The following is a 21,674-nucleotide window of genomic DNA, read 5'->3' as shown; positions in this document are numbered from 1 at the left end:
CATAGATGTACTGGTTAGTGGGTTAATTGGTCACTGTAGTCTGTCGTGCAACTAGGCTAGTGTTGAATAGTGGGTTGCTGGGCAGCACGACTCAATGAGCCAGAAAATTCTGTTCCATGCTGCATCTCTAGATCAATAAAACTTGCAGCTATGCAACGTGCCTGATTCCATTTTCTCTGGGCAATTCCGCAAATTCAACACCAGTGAAAATTTCAGTCAAAAACAGCTCTGGAAACCTCAAAGATAATTTTCTGCTTTGAAGTCATTGCTTGACCTGCAGAAGGAACAGCTATCCTCTTTGAAAATCCATTTGCTACAGTCATCCAAGGTATAGGTGAAGATTGTTTTTCAGATTGAAAGCCTGTAACCAGTGGTGTGCTGCAGGGATCAGTGCTAGGTCACTTGATGTTGCATATATATTAATAATTTGGATGAGGATGCAAGTGAAATGACTAGGAAGTTTACAGATAACACCAAAATCTACCAGAGTGGACAGTGAAGGAGAGAGACTAAGGTTAAACAGAATCTAGATCAACTGGGAAAATTGGACAAAGGAATAGCAAATGAAATGCAAAGTGATGCATTTGGGAAATTAAACTAGGGCAGGACATAAACAGAGCCCAACATAGAGACTTCGGTTCTCCAAAAGCGGCAACATCAGCAGGACGAGGAAGAAGTCATATAACATGCTTGCCTTCCCCAACTAAGGCACTGAGTAGAACTTGGACATCATTTTACACTACAGGATGTTGGTTAGATTGGGCACGGAGTATCATGTGTAGATCTGTATGCCGCACTGTAGGAAGGATGTGATTAAGGTTGAACTGGTGCAGAAAAGATTTTTAAGTCTGTTGCCTGGATTGGAAGGCTTGAATTGCAAAGGGATTGGATAACCTCGGTCTGTTTCCCTAGAGCAAAAGAGGCTGAGAGGTGACACAGCAGAAAAGACTTTGTACTTTCTCCCTGTGATGGCATGGGTTTCCTCCCACAGTCTAATGAAATACCAGTTGGTACATTAATTAATCATTGTAAATTGTCCCGCAGTCAGGCTGGGTTTAAATCAAGGGATTGCTGGGTAGCATGGCTCAAAAGGGCCAGAAAGACCTATTCCATGCCATATCTCAATAGTTAATTAATTATGGGAAGCATAAATAGGGTAAATAGTCAATATCTAAAACAGGATGGACTAGGTTTAAAGTGAGAGGGTGGAGGTCTGAAGGGGATTGGAGAGGCAATTTTTTTTTCCACTGAGAGTAGCTGGTTATCAGGAATGACCTCCCAGAGATAGTGGCAAGGGAATAGTTCCAACATTTAACAGGCATATGGACAATACTTAAGTCAGCAGGGCAGAGAGATATGGAATTAATGCAGGAAACCTTAGCCAAACTACACTCGCCAGAGTACACGCATGTTATTCTGGTCACTCCAGTAAATGGAGGATATCGAAACTGCAGAGAAGGTGCAGAAGCAATTTACCAGGTTGCTACTTGTATTAGAGAGCATGAGGCTGGACAGATATCATCTGAGGCAAAGCAGAGACCTGATAAAGGTGTTTTTTTTAATTACAAGAAGCATAGATAAGGTAGGTAAACAGTTAGAATTTTTTCCCCAGTGTGGAAATGTCAAAATGCTAGAGGCCACGGTAGAGAGGGAAAGTTTAATGGTGATGTGAGGGGCAATTTAAAAAATATCTTTTATAGTATGGAAAGCAGTGAATGATTGGTGCCTTGAATAGGTTACCAGTAATGGTAGTGGAATCAGGCAGCTTGGTGGAGCACAGGAGGGGATATGAAGGGAACATAAGCATATGGAAGATACACAGTAGGGCATTTTGTATAAATTGTCATCAAGATTTGCACACCAAATGACCAATATTGTTCTGTTTATGTGCTATTTGTAAAATGGGATTAGTGGGTACAAGCACGATCGTCAGTGTGGCAAAGGCCCTGTTTCTATGACTCTCTCAGACACCAATATTGTCTTTTCTCCCCCCAGACCATTGATAGCAGTCTCCTTCATAACACACTAGCATACAAAAAAAGCCTAAGGTAATTTCTGAGTTTAAGCCTGTGCATCCAACTAGGTTGCCCAGTTGTGTATTTTGCCCTTTATTGTGCTTTCCAAAAGGTTTATCTTGCAATAAAGCTATATTACTTCTATAATAATCCCATTTAATTTTTCACCCTCATTGGCAATTACCATGTCAATATGCAATGCATGTAAATTCAGTAAAAACTCACTGTTGATTGTAGTTTCTCTGTGCAAGAAAACATTTTCGTCATTCATTGCTGCGTTTCAAAAGATACAACTTTAATGTGCATAGAGCTAGTAAATGGAGAATTCTCTTTACTATGGTAAATTGTAATCTGAAGGTTTAGTTCACTTGTCAGTCGAAAGCTACTTTTGCTGTGCCAGTCATCAACCAGCCTGTTTGAAAAATGCAACAGCTCTTTCCTGTTGGTTGCTTTGTGTGCCACGCACCTCCACATGGAGGTTGTGACCAGTGCTGAAGAACGTTGGGAAAGTGTGCTCCAGATATGGGAGGACCCACGTGCACTCTTAGCTAAATATCTGTTCGTTGAATGTTCAGTTTTGTAGTTGCGTAACTTGTGGAGACTTAATGAGATACCTGTTGAGTATGAAGTGTTACTGAATGTTCAGTATTGTAGCTTTTGTAACTTAGGGTGGCTTATATGTTTGGTCGAATATTTTACTGTTTTTCTGTAAATAAATGGTTAATATGCTTATTCATAATCAGTATCTTCTGTCTCACTTACCAAACCTGTGAACCTGCTTTCTCATAACAGAAGTTTAAATAAGTTAAACCCTAACCAAAGTAAAAACAAAATTCTGGTCACTTATCTCATTCCGGTGCATGGAATCCTACTACTCCCCAATTGGTTTAGGTACTTCTCCACATTACATAATTTATTGTATTTTGGACCATTTTGTAATTCCAGTTAATGTTTATTATAAATACACAGTCTATTTCCTATTTTAAGTATAATCTTAATTATTATCTTTGCCATTTAATGAAGGTAGGAATCTCTTGAATTCACAAGATTTCAAATCTGGCACATAAGTTATACTAAACTTTACAAAAATGTTTTAAGATACTGTATTCAAGTTTCATCATCTGTTGCAATTAACCACTACATTCATGACAATTATAGATTGGCTGTAAAATTTCTGCTCCAGCTGGCATTTTGCAGCAAGTTCCATTGAACTGGGCCAAGCTCAATACAGGCAGTTGGAGATCCCTCTGATGTTCAACACATCAACATCTACATTTGTGCATTGCAAAGAGGAGGTGCTGGAAAGGATGCTGTATCTGACCTCCAGCTCAACTACTGGACTGACTTCGAGTACCAGATCACACCAAGCCAAGAGGGTAAATCCACTTCAATATCTGCCCATTTGGCATTCACCCTAGCCACACATTAAAAAGTTTATATCAAGTTTTTCTTTATTTTTATTTCACATAGTCAAAATACATTAAACTTTAAATTAAAACAAATTTAATTATTTTAATTTACCTTAAATTACTTAGATCCAAACACTTCTTAAAATTTCTCTGAACATCTCTAAAATCTACAAAGGATGAAAATACTTGGCAGCAGGTGGCTGCCAAAACCCATCAGGACAGAGCTGTGTTCAAAGCCTCAGGTTCTGCTGCCCGAGGTCTGGTTCTGACTCACAGACTGCTTCACTTTGCACAAGGACCGAAGAGCTGAAACCTCCAGCGGGTCCATCATGTGGACCACACTGAAGGCACTGCTGAACTAACGCACAGGCCACGTGTGGGATCAAACCCAATACATTTTCTGTTTGGGATAGCAGGCTGCAATCCAATCAGCCTGCTGGAAAGAAGACGCACTTTTGTTTTAATAAAAATCAGGCTGCCAGTATGAATTCTGGCCCCTACTGCAAACCAGGCTGCTCCGAGGTATGCTCATTAACTATACACAGTTGATGACATCTGTCACATTGAAGTAGCTTTGTTATTTAAGGAAATGTGAAATTATTTGAGTCTCCATCTGCTATTAACCCAAATAATGATTAACACTGTAGAAAGAAACATGACCACAAACACTGTCCCTAGTAAAATAAAGCCTGATTCAATTACAATTTATCATACAAGAGCATCAAAATTAAAGGATGCTTTACATTGTTCTAAATACTGTAAATCAAATTTTGAGCACCAATTCTGGTCAGCAAAGGACTAAACAATGAAAAGCATTGGAAAAAGGTGAAGGCAGCTATAAAACAGATCACAGGTGTAAAGAGATAAGCTATATGGAAAAGCAATGAAGATAAATTATTAACTTGTTATAAAATTGTATGTGCATATCAGATATGACTTAGTTGGAAATTTTATCTTTAAAGAAGAAAGCTGTGTGTTCAAGTTCCACTCCAGAGATTTCAACACAAAAATATAAAGCAGAAGCCAAGTAGTGCTGTACTTTATCAGAGGTGCAATCTTTCAGATCAGTCGTTAAACAGTTCTGTTCAACTCCTTAATGTGAACGTTAAAGAGCCCATAGTCTTCTCTGAAGATGAACAGCCATCCCCGGTGCCCAAACCAATTTTTTCCCTTTAATTTACATCAATAAAACAGATCATCTTAACAATATCACATTACTGTTTCTGGGAGTATTACTTTGTACAAATTGTTAATGATTACACTTTTAAATATTTCAGTGGTGCAAAATAGGGCTTTTTTGTTTTAACCAATAAATAAAACCTCAAGCCACTTGTCTTGTTTTCATTACTGAAACATTCAACCACCATTAAAAGCCAACAATCAGAATTCAAATTTCTCTCTTAGTGGCACTTGTAGTTTACAACACATATATATTGACTATTGATCATTCCAATTTGCTTATTTGAGGTGCTAGGTGGAAACACCATAAAGAGCTTAAGGTATGAGTGATTACATTAAATGTATTCACTTGGTGAATTGCCAGTACGTGTCCAACCCCCGGCATTCTCAGCGAAGAAAACAAACAAGGCCATGAAAGCAAGGGATCAATCACCTCTGGGGCTAAACTGAATATTACAAAGCAGCTTGTTGTAATGACTGTACACGTTTAAATACAGTACCAGCATGAACGTTGAAGTCAATTACATCCTTTTATGTGAAGACTACTCTTCATCACTTTGTTCAAGTCATAGTGTCCCGCATAAATAACTGAAAAGCTTCACCCTATCACAGATAAGTCAGATAAATCCAGGACTTGGTTACTTTGATTTAGTTGCATTCAGAGACCAAAAGTTGCAGCTTCTTGCTGATTAACATTTTTAATAATTGAAAATAATGAACTTCACTAGATACAAATTAAACGTAACAAAAACAGCACTGAACCAAACAAATCCAAAAATTTCAAACCACAAACATTGTGAATCTGACATCAGGATCATGAAAGTTAACATAAACCCAAACAAATGGAACAAAGTTTCAGTACTGGAGTGAAATACCCTGCAGCTATTACATTGGTCTATTACTGTATAAAGGTACTACATGGTACCTTTATCAGAGCAAACCCGGATACATTTCTAGATAGTAAGATCCCAAACTTAAACACACAACTGGCCAGGCTAATTAAATTTTAAATTATTAGCCTGAGGAATTGAGTATTTTTCTTTTGGATTTACACATCTGCAGCATTTTAATTTTGATTCATTGAAAAATGCTGGTAGTTTCTGCACAATTCTACATTTTGAACCTTCATCACTCCAACACAATATTAAAATCTGTAACTATTCAAAAGTCCTTAAAGAATTTCGCATTTTCTAGGCTCAATACACCACCACTGCACAATAGTGACAGTTGTTGATGTGTAACAAAACAATAAAAGACCAAGTACAAAATTTGAAAGTTTATATATTCTCATTTATGGATATTCTGCTCCAGCCAAAACAGGTTGAAATTAAATCCACACATCAATTCCAATGGTTGTTGAGACCTGATAGCTGGAATCTAATGGCAAGGAATATTGCATCCACATTTTGTTACAAAAAAATATTGAAGTGAAGTCATAAACATTCAACTGAGCCTAGAGACCCAGTAGCACAGGAAATGGAAGTCAACCCAGTTTGCTAGTGTTATTGTTTCTTTGCATAAATCACATCCAATGCGCTTTTTGCATCATCAATCTGCTGCTGTAACCTCTCCCGCATTGCATCTGTTGTTGCTTTCTTTAGTCTGCCTTCCATTTCTTCAATAACTGCTCGGTAACCCACCACATTGTGGAAGACCCGGATAGCACGATCACCACAAGAAACCAAAAACCTACTGTTAATATCAAAAGCCAGGTCAGCAATCTCCTCCCCGTGCACGTTGAGAAATTCTTCTTCTTGACTGCCTGTCTTGGCATTGTGCATCGTAATATTGAAGCCATTCGATATAGCTACCACCCTGGCGTCAGGAGAAAGAGCGATTCGGCTGGAATCAGAAACATCACATTTCATGGTCAACAACAAGTACGGGTCCTGTTGCTGCTTGTACTGAACATCGGTGTCCCACAGCTTCCAGGTGCCATCTTTAGAGATTGTTGCCATTCTGGTCAGGAAGCAATGAACAATTGTTAAAATTAATTAACATAATCTATATTATTTTTAAATTATACTTAAGATTTGATTCCATAGTAGTAAGAATCCTGATGAAATATTAACTTGCATTTTAAAAAATTCCAGTCCATAAGCTCATTGCTTTTCTAACCAGTTAATCACTCACTTCCAAATCACCAGCTAAAATTGTACACTGTTTATATTCTTTTTGAGATCTCATTAACTGAAACACCAAAATTTGATAGCAAGCAAGCTGCTCTTGGCACCATTCAAATGTGGTTCTATAACCAACTGCAAAAAATAACTGGAAGTAGCCAACCAAATACATTATGTACCCAAAGTTCAAATATGCAGAGCTGTGGCAGGAAGAAGACACACTATAGGTAGGTAACTGATATTATAGGACCCCCCAGGTTATGGCAGGGTTCCATTCCTGTGAACTGTTCGCAATTCAGATGGTTTGCAAGTCAGAAATGCAGCACCAAACAAGTTCTCAACTGGCAGAAGATGCCTGCAGCCCTGCACCAGCCTGCAAATTCACCTCGCCAGTCTCTGAAACACTCATTCTCAGGCTGTTAAATAAGTCCAGCATTTGCAACCAGGGAAGGTCCTGTTTCCTTTGATTCTTTCACCCAACAAGGCTCTTTTTAGTATGTTAGATTGACTCTCTTATCCAAAGCAAGAAAAAATATTCAGTGTTCTGTCTCCTTTGGATTTTTTTGCCAGCCTTTCTAAACTTGTGCCCTCTGGTTTTCAAACCTACCACCAATAAGAACAGTTTCCTTTTGTTTTCTTTATCTTGGTCGTGATGAAAGTGAATATTACCAAATTTCCCCTCAATCATTCCGTTCCAAAGTGAATACCAGCATCTGTAGATCAGCCATTAAATAAATCCCCTCTGCTTTGGAACAATTCAAGTAACCATTTTCTGCACCCCAAGCCTTCACATCTTCCCCAAGGAGCAGTATCCAGCAATGGAAACAACACAATAGTTGTGGCTTCTTTGTGCTTTATAAAAATTCATTATATTTGCACTCTAATAATATTTGTACTTTAAAAATAACTCCTTTCTTAACATTCTTGCCATCTTAAAAGATACATGCACCCCTATTTCACACCCTGTTTGTATCTGCTCTCTTTGGATCATATTGCCTTCCCTCATTTATTCTACAAGAATGTAGCACTTCACACTTCTCTGCATAAAATTCCATCTGCCACGATGACACATTTTGTTTCCTAAGCTTCTGTGCTCCCTGACATCTATCACTACAATGTTTACTAAACTTTTGCGCACAACACAAATGTATAAATATGCCCTGCTAACTTAAGTCCAATCATTAACAGAAAAAAAGTCATCTTTAGTACAGATTTTTGTAAACACCATGCTGTGCCTTCCTCCAATCCAAAAAATCTTCAGTACTGTTTCCTTTCATATGTCAATTTGATAACAACACTACATTGGAACCCATTTTTAAAACATCAAATTCAGTTTATCAGAAGCCATTCGAAAATTCACATACACATCAACTGCATTGCTCTTATAAACCACATCAAAAAACTCAATCAAGCTGACTGAACATCAAATAAAAGTAGAAACAGCTGGAATCCTCAGCACTTCATGTTTCACCTCTTTATATAGAATGGAGGAGTACTCTTGGGCTTCGTCTTGTTTTCAATAAGAATTTAACAATCTGAGATTTCCAGTCCCCTGGTACACCATTGGCCAAGATCAGACAGAAATGGAGGACCTTCATTACTGCCCTAAACACGAGTGGTGAAATGGGAAGTAAGCAGGCGGTACACCATTTCTAAGTAGATATGGAAGCACAAGGCCACTTACTGTGCCCCACTCTGTTTCACTGTACTGCTTACAACCTATTGTCTACGCTTATGCTCCCCCTTTGCCTTTTACTTCCTTTCTCATTTCCCCTTTGATCCCTCTACAAACAGCCTGAGTTTCAAACAGTACCACTCAAACATTATTAATGTACTTCACTAACACGAGAAAATCTGCAGATGCTGGAAATTTGAGCAACACACATAAAATGCTGGAGGAACTCAGCAGGCCAGGCAGCATGTAGGAAAAGAGTGCAGCCGACATTTCGGGACGAAACCCTTCAGCAGGACTGGAGAAAAAAAGCTGAGGAGTAGATTTAAAAGGCAAAGGGAGGGGAGAGAGAAACACAAGGTGGTAAGTGAAACCTGGAGGGAGAGGAATGAAAGAGCTGGGAAGTTGATTGATAAGAGGCAGAAGGCCATGGAAGAAAGAAACGCGGGGAGAAGAACCAGAGGGAGGCGATTGGCAGGCAAGGAGGAGAAGAAGAGGGAAAAGGGGATGGTTAAATGGTGAAGGGGGTAGGTGCATCACCGGAAGTTTGAGAAATCGATGTTCATGCCATCTGGTTGGAAGTTAACCCAAACAGAATATAAGGTCGCAAACACGAGGAAATCTGCAGATGCTGGAAATTCAAGCAGCACACACAAAAAATGCTGGTGAACGCAGCAGGCCAGGCAGCATCTATAGGAAGAGGTACAGTCGATGTTTCAGGCCGAGACCCTTAGTCAGGACTAACTGAAAGAAGAGATAGTAAGAGAATTGAAAGTGGGAGGGGGAGTGGGAGATCCGAAATGATAGGAGAAGACAGGAGGGGGAGAGATGGAGCTAAGAGCTGGAAAGTTGATTGGCAAAAGGGATACCAGGCTGGAGAAGGGAGAGGATCATGGGACGGGAGGCCTAGGGAGAAAGAAAGAGGGAGGGGAGCCCAGGGGACGGGCAAGAATATAAGGTGTTGCTCCTCCAATCTAAGTGTGGCCTCATCACGACAGTGGAGGATGCCATGGATGGACATATCGAAATAGAAATGGGAAGTGAAATTAAAATGGGTGACCACTGCGAGGTCCCACTTTTTCTGGCAGCCTCGCAATCTACATTGGGTCTCACCAATATAAAGGAGGCCACACCAGGAGCACCAAACACAGTAATTGACCCCAACAGGAGGGGGATCAGTGGGGAGAGACGAATGAATAAGGGAGTCACGTAGGGAGAAATCCCTGCGGAAAGCAGAGCAGAGGGGGAAGATGTGCTTGGTGGTAGGATCCCATTGGAGGTGGCAGAAGTTTCGGAGAATTACGTGCTGGACATGGAGACTGGTGAGGTGGTAGGAGAGGACAAGAGGAACCTGGTAGGGTTGCGGGACTAGTGTGTAGTTGACTGGCTTGACCTGTTGCCCTTCAGAGCAGAAACAGAATTTTCAATTTACTTCTGATAAAGGAACAACAAGAAGGGGCTATCTTCTGGCACCTCACCCATGGATAACAAAGATAAAAAATGTCTAACTAAATCTTAATCAGAAGGTATCAGCTATCTTCCCCCTTGTTTCTCATTGCAACTGGAATATATGTAATATTATCTTGATTTACTTAATTAATGGAGAATCTTAAAATAATTAAGGTTTTAAACCATATTCTGTATAAAATATTAATGATCTTGAATGGTTAATCATTATCAGCATAAGAAAGATCTGAAAAAGGTCACTCAAATTGTACGTATACAGTTCTAGGTTATATGCCAGTATAATGGATTCAAAATGAGGCTAGCCTTCAAACCAAAGCCAAGACTGCAGGTCACAAAAGGTAGTTCTCACCGTCTGGAGTCATTGGAGAAAGCAAATGAGTAAACCCCAGCTGAATGCCCCTTGAGGTCAAAGGCTCTCATTACTTCTCGGAACTCTCCCGATTTGGTAAAACATACTTCCCAAACTTTCACGTCTGGTGTAAAGCCACATGAGGCCACAAATCTGTAAGAAAGTAAATGAATCATAAGCCATGGAATAGAGTCTTCAAAAGTTGTACAAATTTGCTGTCGCCATAGCTATTCCAACAAGGATGTGACATTAGTGAGAGTATGCCACAAAATGGAACACTTGCTCCAACACAGCCAAGGAACACTAGCACTGAAACGTTGTTTGATCAGACCACTGGAGGTTTTGTCACTGTTATTCTCCGTGTAGTAAAAACACATATTTACTAGCCTACCATGACTTAAAATTGAAAAATGCAATCAGCAAAAATGCCGGACACTGACCTTCCACATGGAGACACAGTAGCATAAGCATTGTTCATCTGATTAGTGTTAATTGTAGCAAGAACCTCTCCTTTCAGATCCCAGATTAGGATGGTAGTATCACTGGAGGCAGACATAATGAACTTCCCTGAGATTGAAATTGACAGTTATTACGGTCTGGTTCATGTACATTTACTCTGTACAAAGGTGGCTGTACTATGAAAAAATTTATTAGTTGCATTGCCATACTGATAGGTAATGAAACTTGTAAATACACTAATGCTGCAGAGTCCCAACGTATGGATTTACTTATACAACTTCCTTATTATCAAGTCTACAATTTTAGTCAGGCACTGACAATATTCCTTCAGACATTGTGGGGAGAGAAGAATGGCAGGTCATCCTAGATCACTGTCACACAGTTCAGAATTCAGCACAAAGTGATTTCGAGACGTGAGTGCTAAAGTGGTGGGACTGGGGGTGAAACGAATATTTACAAAACATCATTGATAACAGAAAAATACCTCTAAATAAATATAATAAAATACTTGGTTAATTCCAGCAAACAACAAGTTAATCTAAAGCTGGTTGGACCTAGCCCAAGCAGCAAACTAATGGGTGAACTTTGAACATCATTGCATTCTACCTGTTTCAGCAATTCCAATGTTCACAATAGGAGCTTTGTGCCTCTTTTGGAAGTCTTCAGGTGCAGCGGTGAATGTGAATGAACCATCATCCCTTTTTGTCATTTTAAAAACACGGATTGTTTCTTCATTTGCTAGCCATGTGATGAAGGCTCTTCAGTGAAAGAGGAAAAAATGACATCAACACACTACTATTATATCAGGTGCCCCAAGATCGATATGCAGATTGTCACAGAATAATAATGGTCAAACACTGTAGCTTCAGAACTGGCTGCAATTGCCACCACGCATAATTGATTGGGAGGGAAAACATTTGGCAGTGCCCATTCTACTGAACCCAAGCAAGTGAATCATCATGATACATCCGGACCAGTTAAAATTATATTCTTCCTTGGCAGACAACTGCTAAAGTTAAGAGGCCTACCTAAAGTTATACAAGGAGAAAAAAAAGAACAGGAGTATAATAATAGCTTCTTAACAAACATCAATACACCACATTTTACCTGGAGTCAGGGCTGAAACACACATGCAAGGCATGATCAAGTTCAACGTTAGCACGCATACAACGATGGTCACGCTCTAGAAAATCTTTTGTACTCCAAATTCGAACTGTGCGGTCATCAGCACAAGAAGCTAGGTACTTCCCATTGCTACTAAAATCGAGGCAACTGATACTTCCACTGTGGCCCTTAAAAACAAAATCACAGTTCAATTCGAACAAATATTTATCAGTAATTGAAAAGCCATGCATTACTTATGTCACTTTTAATAATCGGCATACAAGTTTTATATAAAAAAGAATTTAGAAAAATGCCATTCTAAGTGTTTTAATATCATTGTGCAAGACTGTAAAAATGCTACTGATTATCAGCAGTTAACCTTCTTAAAAGCAGAATTAGTGATGCTTCCTCAATTTCATAAGCATTTCTTAGCTTTCTTGGACATCAATAAATACCATACACATTATATTGCAAAGTTAAGACTGGGCAATTATATAAAGGAAGGAATGCCTGAATGCCTCTGAGAGCAACAAGGATTAAAACAGCAATGGAAGCAAGCACTCAAAACTTTTCAATCAGAAAGGCTACAGAGGCAGTCAGATATAGAATTAGATCAGAGGCAAGATGTAAGAATTGAATTGACTTTATTTCTTACTTCTTTCACCTACATGAGGAGTAAAAATGTTTATGTGACATCTTCATCGAAATGTGCAATTTATAGCAATTTGTGATAAATAGTATGTGCAACGGGACAGTTAATATAGCACAGAAATACAATTGTATCAGTGTGAATTATTCAGTCTGATGGCCTGGTGGAAGAAGCTGTCCCAAAGCCTGTTGGTCCTGGCTTTTATGCTGTGGTACCGTTTCCCAGATGGTAGCAGCTGAAACAGTTTGTGGTTGGGGTATCTTGGGTTCCCAATGATCCTTCGGGCCCTTTTACACAACTGTCTGTGTAAATGTTCTGAATAGTGGGATGTTCACATTTATAGATTCTCTGGGCTGTTCGCACCACTCTCTGCATAGTCCTACGATTGAGGGGAGTACAGTTCCCATACCAGGAAGTGATGCAAAACTTCTTCAACCGTCTGAGGTGAAAGAGGCATTGTTGTGCTTTTTCACCACACAGCCGGTATGTACTGACCACACGAGGTCCTCAGTGATGTGTATGGCGAGGAACTTAAAAGCTGTTCACCCTCTCAACCCCAGATCCATTGATGTCAATAGGGGTTAGCCTATCTCCATTCCTCCTGTAGTCTACAACCAGCTCCTTATTTTTGCGACAGTAAGGGAGTCGCTGTTTTCTTGACACCACTGTGTCAGAGTGATGACTTCTTCTCTGTAGGCTGCCTCGTTATTATTTGAGAAAAGACCAATCAACGTAGTATCGTCAGCAAATTTAATTAGCAGATTGGAGCTGTGGACGGCAACACAGTCATGGGTATACAGAGAATAAAGGAGGGGGCTTAGGACGCAGTCCTGAGGGGCACCTGTGTTGAGGGTCAGGGGTGAGGAAGCCCACTCTTACCACCTGCCAGCGATCTGACAGGAAGTCCAGGATCCAGCTCCACAAGGCAGGGTGAAGGCCGAGGTCTCTGAGGTTCTTGTCAAGCCTGGATGCAACTATGGCGTTGAACGCTGAACTGAAGCCCAAGAACAGCATTCTCGCATAAGCATCCTTCTTCTCCAGATGTGCAAGGACAGTGTGTCGAGCTGTGGCTATTGCGTCATCCGTAGATCAGCTGTGTCAGTAGACAAGTTTTAGGGGGTCCAGTGTGGGTGGTAGCGTGCTGCAGACGTAGTCCTTGACCACCTTCTCAAAGCATTTGCTTATTATTGACGTGAATGTGACAAGACACCAGTCGTTCAGACATGTTACCTTGATCTTTTTAGGTACTGGAATAATGGTGGATGTTTTGAAGCAGGAGGGCACTCTACACTGGGAGAGGGAAAGATTAAAAATGTCTGTAAACACACCTGCCAGTTGTGCCACACACTTCCCGAGTACCTGCCCTGGGATGCCATCAGGTCCCACAGCTCTGCAACTGTCCACTCATTGGAAACACCTGCGTACTTCAGCCTCAGAGAAATGAAGCACTTAATTTTTTTTTGTTTTACCAGATAGTAATTCGATTGTAATTTTTGAGGGGACAATGATTGGCACAAAGACTTTAGATAAGATCCCACAAGACTGCTCAAAAAATGTAAAGGTCTATGTGATTCGAGGGAGACCAGCCAACTGGATCCAAAACTGACACAATGGCAGGAAATAAAGGATAATAATTGATGGCTGTTTTGTGACTGGCAGATTCTTATCAGTAAGGTCCCTCCTGCCTTTTTACTATATTAATGAATTAGACCTAAATGTAGGGAGCAGAATGTTATTTGTAGATAATACGAAAATTAGCCATTAACTGAGGGTGAGGAAGAAAGCTTTAAATTGCCCAAAGATTCTCAAAGGTTCAAAACAGGTCACAGACTGGAGAAAAGGACACATGGGATTCTTTATTAGCTGTAGCAGATAATATAAGTGTAGGTATTTTAAATTAGAACTACGCACAGATAGACTGGCAAATGACACTTAAAGGATTGACGGTGGATATGCAATGGTAAGCATTTAAAGGTTGCATGGATGAACTACAACAATTGTTCATCCCAGTTTGGTAAAAGAATAAATCAAGGAAGGTAGTGCACCCATGGCTGACAAGAGAAATTAGGGATAGTATCAATTCCAAAGAAGAAGCTTACAAATTAGCCAGAGAAAGTGGCTCACCTGAGGACTGGGAGAAATTCAGAGTTCAGCAGAGGAGGACAAAGGGCTTAATTAGGAAGGAGAAAAAAAAATTATGAGAGAAAACTGGCAGGGAACATAAAAACTGACTGTAAAAGCTTTTATAGATATGCAAAAAGGAAAAGACTGGTAAAGACAAATGTAGGTCCCCTGCAGACAGAAACAGGTGAATTGATTATGGGGAGCAAGGACATGGCAGACCAATTGAATAATTACTTTGGTTCTGTCTTCACTAAGGAAGACATAAATAATCTTCCAGAAATAGTAGGGGACAGAGGGTCCAGTGAGATGGAGGGACTGAGCGAAATATATGTTAGTAGGGAAGTGGTGTTAGATAAATTGAAGGGATTGAAGGCAGATAAATCCCCAGGGCCAGATGGTCTGCATCCTAGAGTGCTTAAGGAAGTAGCCCAAGAAATAGTGGATGCATTAGTGATAATTTTTCAAAACTCGTTAGATTCTGGACTAGTTCCTGAGGATTGGAGGGTGGTTAATGTAACCCCACTTTTTAAAAAAGGTGGGAGAGAGAAACCGGGGAATTATAGACCGGTTAGCCTAACGTCGGTGGTGGGGAAACTGCTGGAGTCAGTTATCAAAGATGTGATAACAGCACATTTGGAAAGCGGTGAAATCATCGGACAAAGTCAGCATGGATTTGTGAAAGGAAAATCATGTCTGACGAATCTCATAGAATTTTTTGAGGATGTAACTAGTAGAGTGGATAGGGGAGAACCAGTGGATGTGGTATATTTGGATTTTCAAAAGGCTTTTGACAAGGTCCCACACAGGAGATTAGTGTGCAAACTTAAAGCACACGGTATTGGGGGTAAGGTATTGATGTGGATGGAGAATTGGTTAGCAGACAGGAAGCAAAGAGTGGGAATAAACGGGACCTTTTCAGAATGGCAGGCGGTGACTACTGCAAGGCTCAGTGCTGGGACACCAGTCGTTTAGAATATATATCAATGACTTGGATGAGGGAATTAAATGCAGCATCTCCAAGTTTGCAGATGACACGAAGCTGGGTGGCAGTGTTAGCTGTGAGGAGGATGCTAAGAGGATGCAGAGTGACTTGGATAGGTTGGGTGAGTGGGCAAATTCATGGCAGATGCAATTTAATGTGGATAAATGTGAAGTTATCCACTTTGGTGGCAAAAATAGGAAAACAGATTATTATCTGAATGGTGGCCGATTAGGAAAAGGGGAGGTGCAACGAGACCTGGGTGTCATTATACACTAGTCATTGAAAGTGGGCATGCAGGTACAGCAGGTGGTGAAAAAGGCGAATGGTATGCTGGCAATTATAGCGAGAGGATTCGAGTACAGGAGCAGGGAGGTACTGCTGCAGTTGTACAAGGCCTTGGTAAGACCACACCTGGAGTATTGTGTGCAGTTTTGGTCCCCTAATCTGAGGAAAGACATCCTTGCCATAGAGGGAGTACAAAGAAGGTTCACCAGATTGATTCCTGGGATGGCAGGACTTTCATATGAAGAAAGACTGGATGAACTGGGCTTGTACTCGTTGGAATGTAGAAGATTGAGGGGGGATCTGATTGAAACGTATAAAATCCTAAAGGGATTGGACAGGCTAGATGCAGGAAGATTGTTCCCGATATTGGGGAAGTCCAGAACAAGGGGTCACAGTTTGAGGATAAAGGGGAAGCCTTTTAGGACCGAGATTAGGAAAAACCTCTTCACACAGGGAGTGGTGAATCTGTGGAATTCTCTGCCACAGGAAACAGTTGAGGCCAGTTCATTGGCTATATTTAAGAGGGAGTTAGATATGGCCCTTGTGGCTACGGGGATCAGAGGGTATGGAGGGAAGGCTGGGGCGGGGTTCTGAGTTGGATGATCAGCCATGATCATAATAGATGGCGGTGCAGGCTCGAAGGGGCGAATGGCCTACTCCTGCACCTATTTTCTATGTTTCTATTACTAATTGGATATATTTTGAGTAATTATTACAGGAAATATCCACTTACTTTGAAGAGGATGGAGGGGAGATTTAAAAGGATGTTGCCAGGACTGGAAAATGTGGCTGAATTAGGAATGCTTACTTTGAAAGAGAAGCTGAGGGGGACTGAACTGAGTATATAAAATGAAGAGGACTCAGAAAATGCGGATTAGAAAGACACATTTCCCATGGCAAAGGAAAATAAAAGCAAATGCTAAGTAATTAGTAGGAGGACTGAGGGGAAAACTGGTGACGATAGCTTGGTGAGGTTTGGTGCGGAGTGTGCTGACTGGAGGCCAAGAAGCCTTGAGACGGGCTGCGAACCCATGATCACCTCTATTTCTCACCGACCCCGCTGATTAAAGCATCAAGCAAGATTGAAATCAATGAGGCTGAGAGCAGGTGTTCAGCACCGTCTGCCTGCATCGACTCGGTCTCCTTCTCTCTCTCTGCCCTTCTTGTTCAATACTGCCAGAGTCTTGGGTCTCAGGCAAGGTTTAATCGACATAGTTTGCGGATTGAACTCCGTAGTTCATGTTATGATGCGTTTCTGGTTACTCCTTTCTTTATTCCTATTTTGTGCGATTTTGATTGGGATGGTCTGGCTCTGCAGCCTGCAGTCAACGAACGACACATCATTAAACTGAACTGAACTGTGGTTTGATGTTTTATATTCCATGCTTTTCACTCGTTTTTTTTGCCGTTTGCGATTTGTTTGCATGTTGGGTATGTGATGTACTCTTTGAATGGGTTCCAAGTTGTTTTTTGTTTCGTGGCTGTCTGTGCGAAGATGAATCTCAAGATTGAATACTTCATACATAATTTGACAATAAATACACTTTGAACTTTGAAGTTTCAACTATAGGGTTTGGGAAGTCACTGCCTTGAAGAGATAATGGTGCCTGATTTCTTTATCACATTTCATGTTTAAAGCAATTTATAGTACACGTGCAAATAACATGAATATCTGTTCCGGAACTCAAGGGGTTGTTACTGCAACAACCACAGTTTTCACCATCAAGCACAGAGAAAAAGCAAAGTTAAAGAAAGTAAAAGTAAGATTTCTAACATCATGTGAAAATATAATGCTACAGTTAAAATGCTGTTGAATTCTTACTTTGGTTACATCAGTATGTAATACTGTACAATTCCTGCCTTATTGTCTAGTGGTGTCACAGAGTGTATTATCAACAATATGCAACATACATCTCCAGGATCATTATGAGTTACATCTTTGTTTACCCATATGTACAATCCTGGGAGGAAGATCTGTTCAGACGTACGAGTTGCACAGTCTAATATTAGCTGTCAATTAAACCAAAGATGTTCACAAGGGCATAGTCTGGTCACCACTTGGAGAAGGTCTCCACAGTAGATGAAGAATGGACAAAAATCCACCACACATTAGCAATTTGCTTACACTAACTAAAACAGATTTAGGAAAAATTCAAAAGATGAAAATTAACATGCAGAAAAGGAAAAAACTATGATTTTCATAGAAACTAAGCTATTTGGCCCATCGACCAAACGCTGGGTCAGAGAGAAATCCCAGCAGCCCCATTTTCCCACTTATTTCTCTAACTTATTCTCTTTCTGATGCACATTAACGTCCCCAACTATCCTTCCAGCCATCCACACTAGGGGCAATTAACTACCAACCAGCATGATACTGGGTTGTGGGCAGAAACTGGTGATACAGGAGAAATCTGCGCAGTCACAATAAAAAGATGCCAACTCCACACAGACAGAACTGGAGGTCAAGATCAAACCCATGTCTGATAAACAATAAAAACTCTGCATGACACGGGACGGTACCACACGTGTACAAGAAAAGGCCCTTCGGCCCATGGTGTCTGTCTTAAATGCTGCTATAGTATCTGCTTCCACCACCTCCCTTGGCAGCGCACAGGAGTATTTTCTGACGGGGTTAAACCCTATTTCTTTTTGCCACAGCAACACCAACGAGCCAGAGGCTCAACCAGACTCCTGATCTTAAATTCTTCTGCAGAGACATAGGTAATTAAACAAAAACAAAATGTAATGTCATCTTCTTGAAGCATTATCTTTACTTCTTTCTTCACAGCTGTTGTCTGACTTGATGAGTATCTCCAGCATTTTCTGTTTTTGTCTCAGATTTTTTTGGGATAATTAATTTCTGCAAAATCCCGTTTTGCAATATTTGTTACATTGTCTAAAAGTCTTAAAACCATTTTTTGCATGAAAAAGGTGGAATCCAGCAATGTCTAAGGTAAACCTCGAACTGATTTTCGACGTTAAAAGCAGCATATAACTGAACCACAGGAATTACTTATTTTCTAATTAATTCTTGGTGATCATACTGAGCTTGTTGCTCATACATTTGCTGAGGCTGAGAATTTTGCATGGCTGCATAGCTTTAAAGCTTCTTACCTTCAGTGACGAGGCTAGCAACGGGTGGGTAAAGACATGCTGCTGTAGCTTGTCTTTGCGTGAACGTTGCAACTTCTGCTTCTTTGATGCCACATTCCTCTCACTGGCATCATTACTGACTTTATTGTCTTCTAAATGAAAGAAAACTTCAGTTCAGCAACCAACTAAAGAGCTATCTAAAACCAAAGCGTTCAGCTAAACAATCAGTGCATCTGCGTCACAAACAGCAGCAAAGGTCTGAGCCCTAAAAGGATGCCTAAGACTTTTGCACAGTACTGTATTTGTTAATGTGGGGTGGACAGCAAGTTTGTAAATCTGGCGGAAGCAAAGGCCATTAGGAATGGCGAGGGTGGAGCACCATGGGAGGGGTGCAGGATGGGTGGTGGAGAAGTGCCAGAGGCGGGGGGGGGGGTGGCAAAGACACACTCAGCCCTGAGACTCCGAGCAAGGTCATGTGATTCCAAACAACTGGTTTGGATCATTACAGAATGTCTCTCTGACACTTTCTGCTCCCTCCCCCACTTCTTCAACTACAATCCCCCTTTCCTGCCCCCTTCCCACTCTCAGCCAGAACAATGACCCATATCATAATCGTGTTTATCAACAATGTCCTGAAGGGTCTGGGCCTGAAATGTCGACTGTACTCTTTTCCATAGATGCCGCCTAGCCTGCTGAGTTCCTCCAGCATTTTGTGTGTGTTGCTTGGTTATTTCCAGCACCTGAAGATTTTCTCGTTTGTCATGTCATGTTTTTTTTGCGGCAACAGTACAGTGCAACACATAGAATTACTTAAAGTCTTAGACACACTAGCTACAGTGTATATAACTGCCCAAGACATTTGCACAGTACAGTAACATAAAGCATTGGTACCGAAGCCGAAAGAAAGAGGGCACCAAGATTATTTCCAAGGGCCTTGGCACTTCCTTAGAGTCAGGACTGGGAATTTTTTCCCCCCCTAGAACACTTTAATTGAAAGTATTTCTGCTATCTGTTCACACAACATGAGAAAAATATCCCTGGATCAATAAGCAGCATGTAATAGAATCAGCAACTCTGATGCTTCAAAGTTTAAGGAAAGAAGTCTGGCCAGAATGGATTTCAAAGAGATGGTAACCATTATAATTCAGTTCAACATAGTTATGGAAAATGTAGACTAGAAGTGAAAGTTCTCAATTAGGAAAATGCCAACTTTACTGTGCTGAGATATGATATAGCAAATCATTACTGGAGTCTGAAAGCAGTAGGGGGGATTCAAGGAAGAGATACTGATTATTAGGATGTGCCCATAATCACTATCCTATGCAACCACATTATTATTCACAAACATATTATTTTCCACACTTACAGTGATGACACACAGCTCCCAGCTACAACCTTCTGATTCCCGCATTCTCTTTAAACTGACAGACTATTTAATCATCATCCATCTAATGACTACCTAGGATTACAGATCTGTCATTCACAGAAAAAGTATGTGAGGCCTCCTCTCTAAAAGCTTTGAAAACCGAGAGGTAATCACGTAGAAATGTACAAGATCCTGGTCGGGCTTTATAGGGTAGAAACGTTTCTCCGGGCAGATGGGTCTGGAACCAAAGACCAGTCTCAAATTAAGGGGTGGGCCATCCAACCTCTAAATGCCTCCATTCCTTGGTGTAATGTTCTAGTTGTCTCATTTGTGTAGGCACAAAGAGAATGAGGATGCTGGAATCTGAAGCAACAAGAAAAACGCTGGAGGAATTCAGCGGGCCAGGCAGCGTCCATGGAGAGACACGGCTAGTTGACGTTTGGGGTGTCTATCCATTTCCTTCAATAGATGCTGCCTAACCCACTGAGCCTCTCCAAAGTTTTATCTACAGTCTCTTGTGTGTTGGTGTCAGACCTTCTGTCTGTAAGTGCCTCGGGATGTGGTAGATTTCGCAGTGCTGTACAATCTGGCTGGGCCTTGCTCGGCGGTCGGGTCTCCTAACGAGATGAATGAAGCCCCCGGAGCATGACTGGGGTCGCGGCCGCGCAGTCCTCCCGCCACCAGGGAGCGGTACCGGCCGCTCCATTCAATGCCTCGGCCGCCTGCAACCGCCCCGAGCCCTGGCCAGCCATTCTGCCCCTTACCGTCACTGCCGCCGTCCTGCTGCGGCAAGCCCTTTCGCGACCTGGTCACCGCCAGCGAGACGAGGAGAACGAGCGCCCCAAGGAGCAGGGAAAGGGCGACGGCAGCAAACTCTTCCATTCGCGGCGACTGGCTGCGCGGGAACGTCAGCGCGCGTGGCGGTGTGGCGTCAGCACGCCGGAGAGAAGGAGCGGAATCGATCGCCTGGCGACGTGGCGGTAGCGAACGGGGCTTTCGTCAGCGCGTCGTGGACGTCGCTGGAGCCCGAGGGAGTCGCGGCTGTCCCGCCGTGGGACGGATCGGGACCCGGGACGTGGTCGCCCTCCCACTCCCGGTCAGAGTCCTCCCATTGCCGCCCGAGGAGGTCGTCCAGCCTGATGGTGGGGTACGTCACCTGGACCCACAGCCGGAGTTCTCCACCGGGCTACTCAAGTTCTGGTTGAAGCAGATCTTTGGGCACCTTCTGCAGAGAAGCGCGAGTGGGGCTTCCCGGTGATCCGCACCTGGGTGGCCGTTCGCAGATTCGGGCTGCTGTCGGCTGTGCAGGAGTTTTTCATCCATGTGTTTGTGCATGGTGCATTTGACAATAAACTCGACTTGACAGTGCTCCTCCACTCACTAAACTGAACTGTTCTC

The 21,674-nt window shown here is 41.6% G+C and overlaps 1 protein-coding gene across 1 annotated transcript; it reads right to left on the bottom strand.

The window, feature by feature from the left end:
- Positions 1-3,416: 3,416 nt before the first annotated feature.
- Positions 3,417-21,238, bottom strand: tbl2 (transducin beta like 2). The gene is made up of 7 exons (XM_063031195.1): positions 21,041-21,238; positions 18,932-19,062; positions 11,781-11,965; positions 11,280-11,431; positions 10,655-10,781; positions 10,215-10,367; positions 3,417-6,562 (listed from the first exon to the last, which is right to left on the bottom strand). Exons 1-7 carry the CDS (start codon positions 21,156-21,158, stop codon positions 6,106-6,108), a joined length of 1,323 nt encoding a protein of 440 aa, XP_062887265.1. The 5' UTR covers positions 21,159-21,238; the 3' UTR covers positions 3,417-6,105.
- Between the last annotated feature and the right edge of the window lie 436 nt (positions 21,239-21,674).

This window comes from Mobula hypostoma, chromosome 23 (genome assembly GCF_963921235.1).
Source record: "Mobula hypostoma chromosome 23, sMobHyp1.1, whole genome shotgun sequence".
Taxonomy (NCBI): Eukaryota; Metazoa; Chordata; class Chondrichthyes; order Myliobatiformes; family Myliobatidae; genus Mobula; species Mobula hypostoma.
Note: the sequence above shows the minus strand (reverse complement) of the source record. Positions and strands in the feature narration are given on the sequence as shown.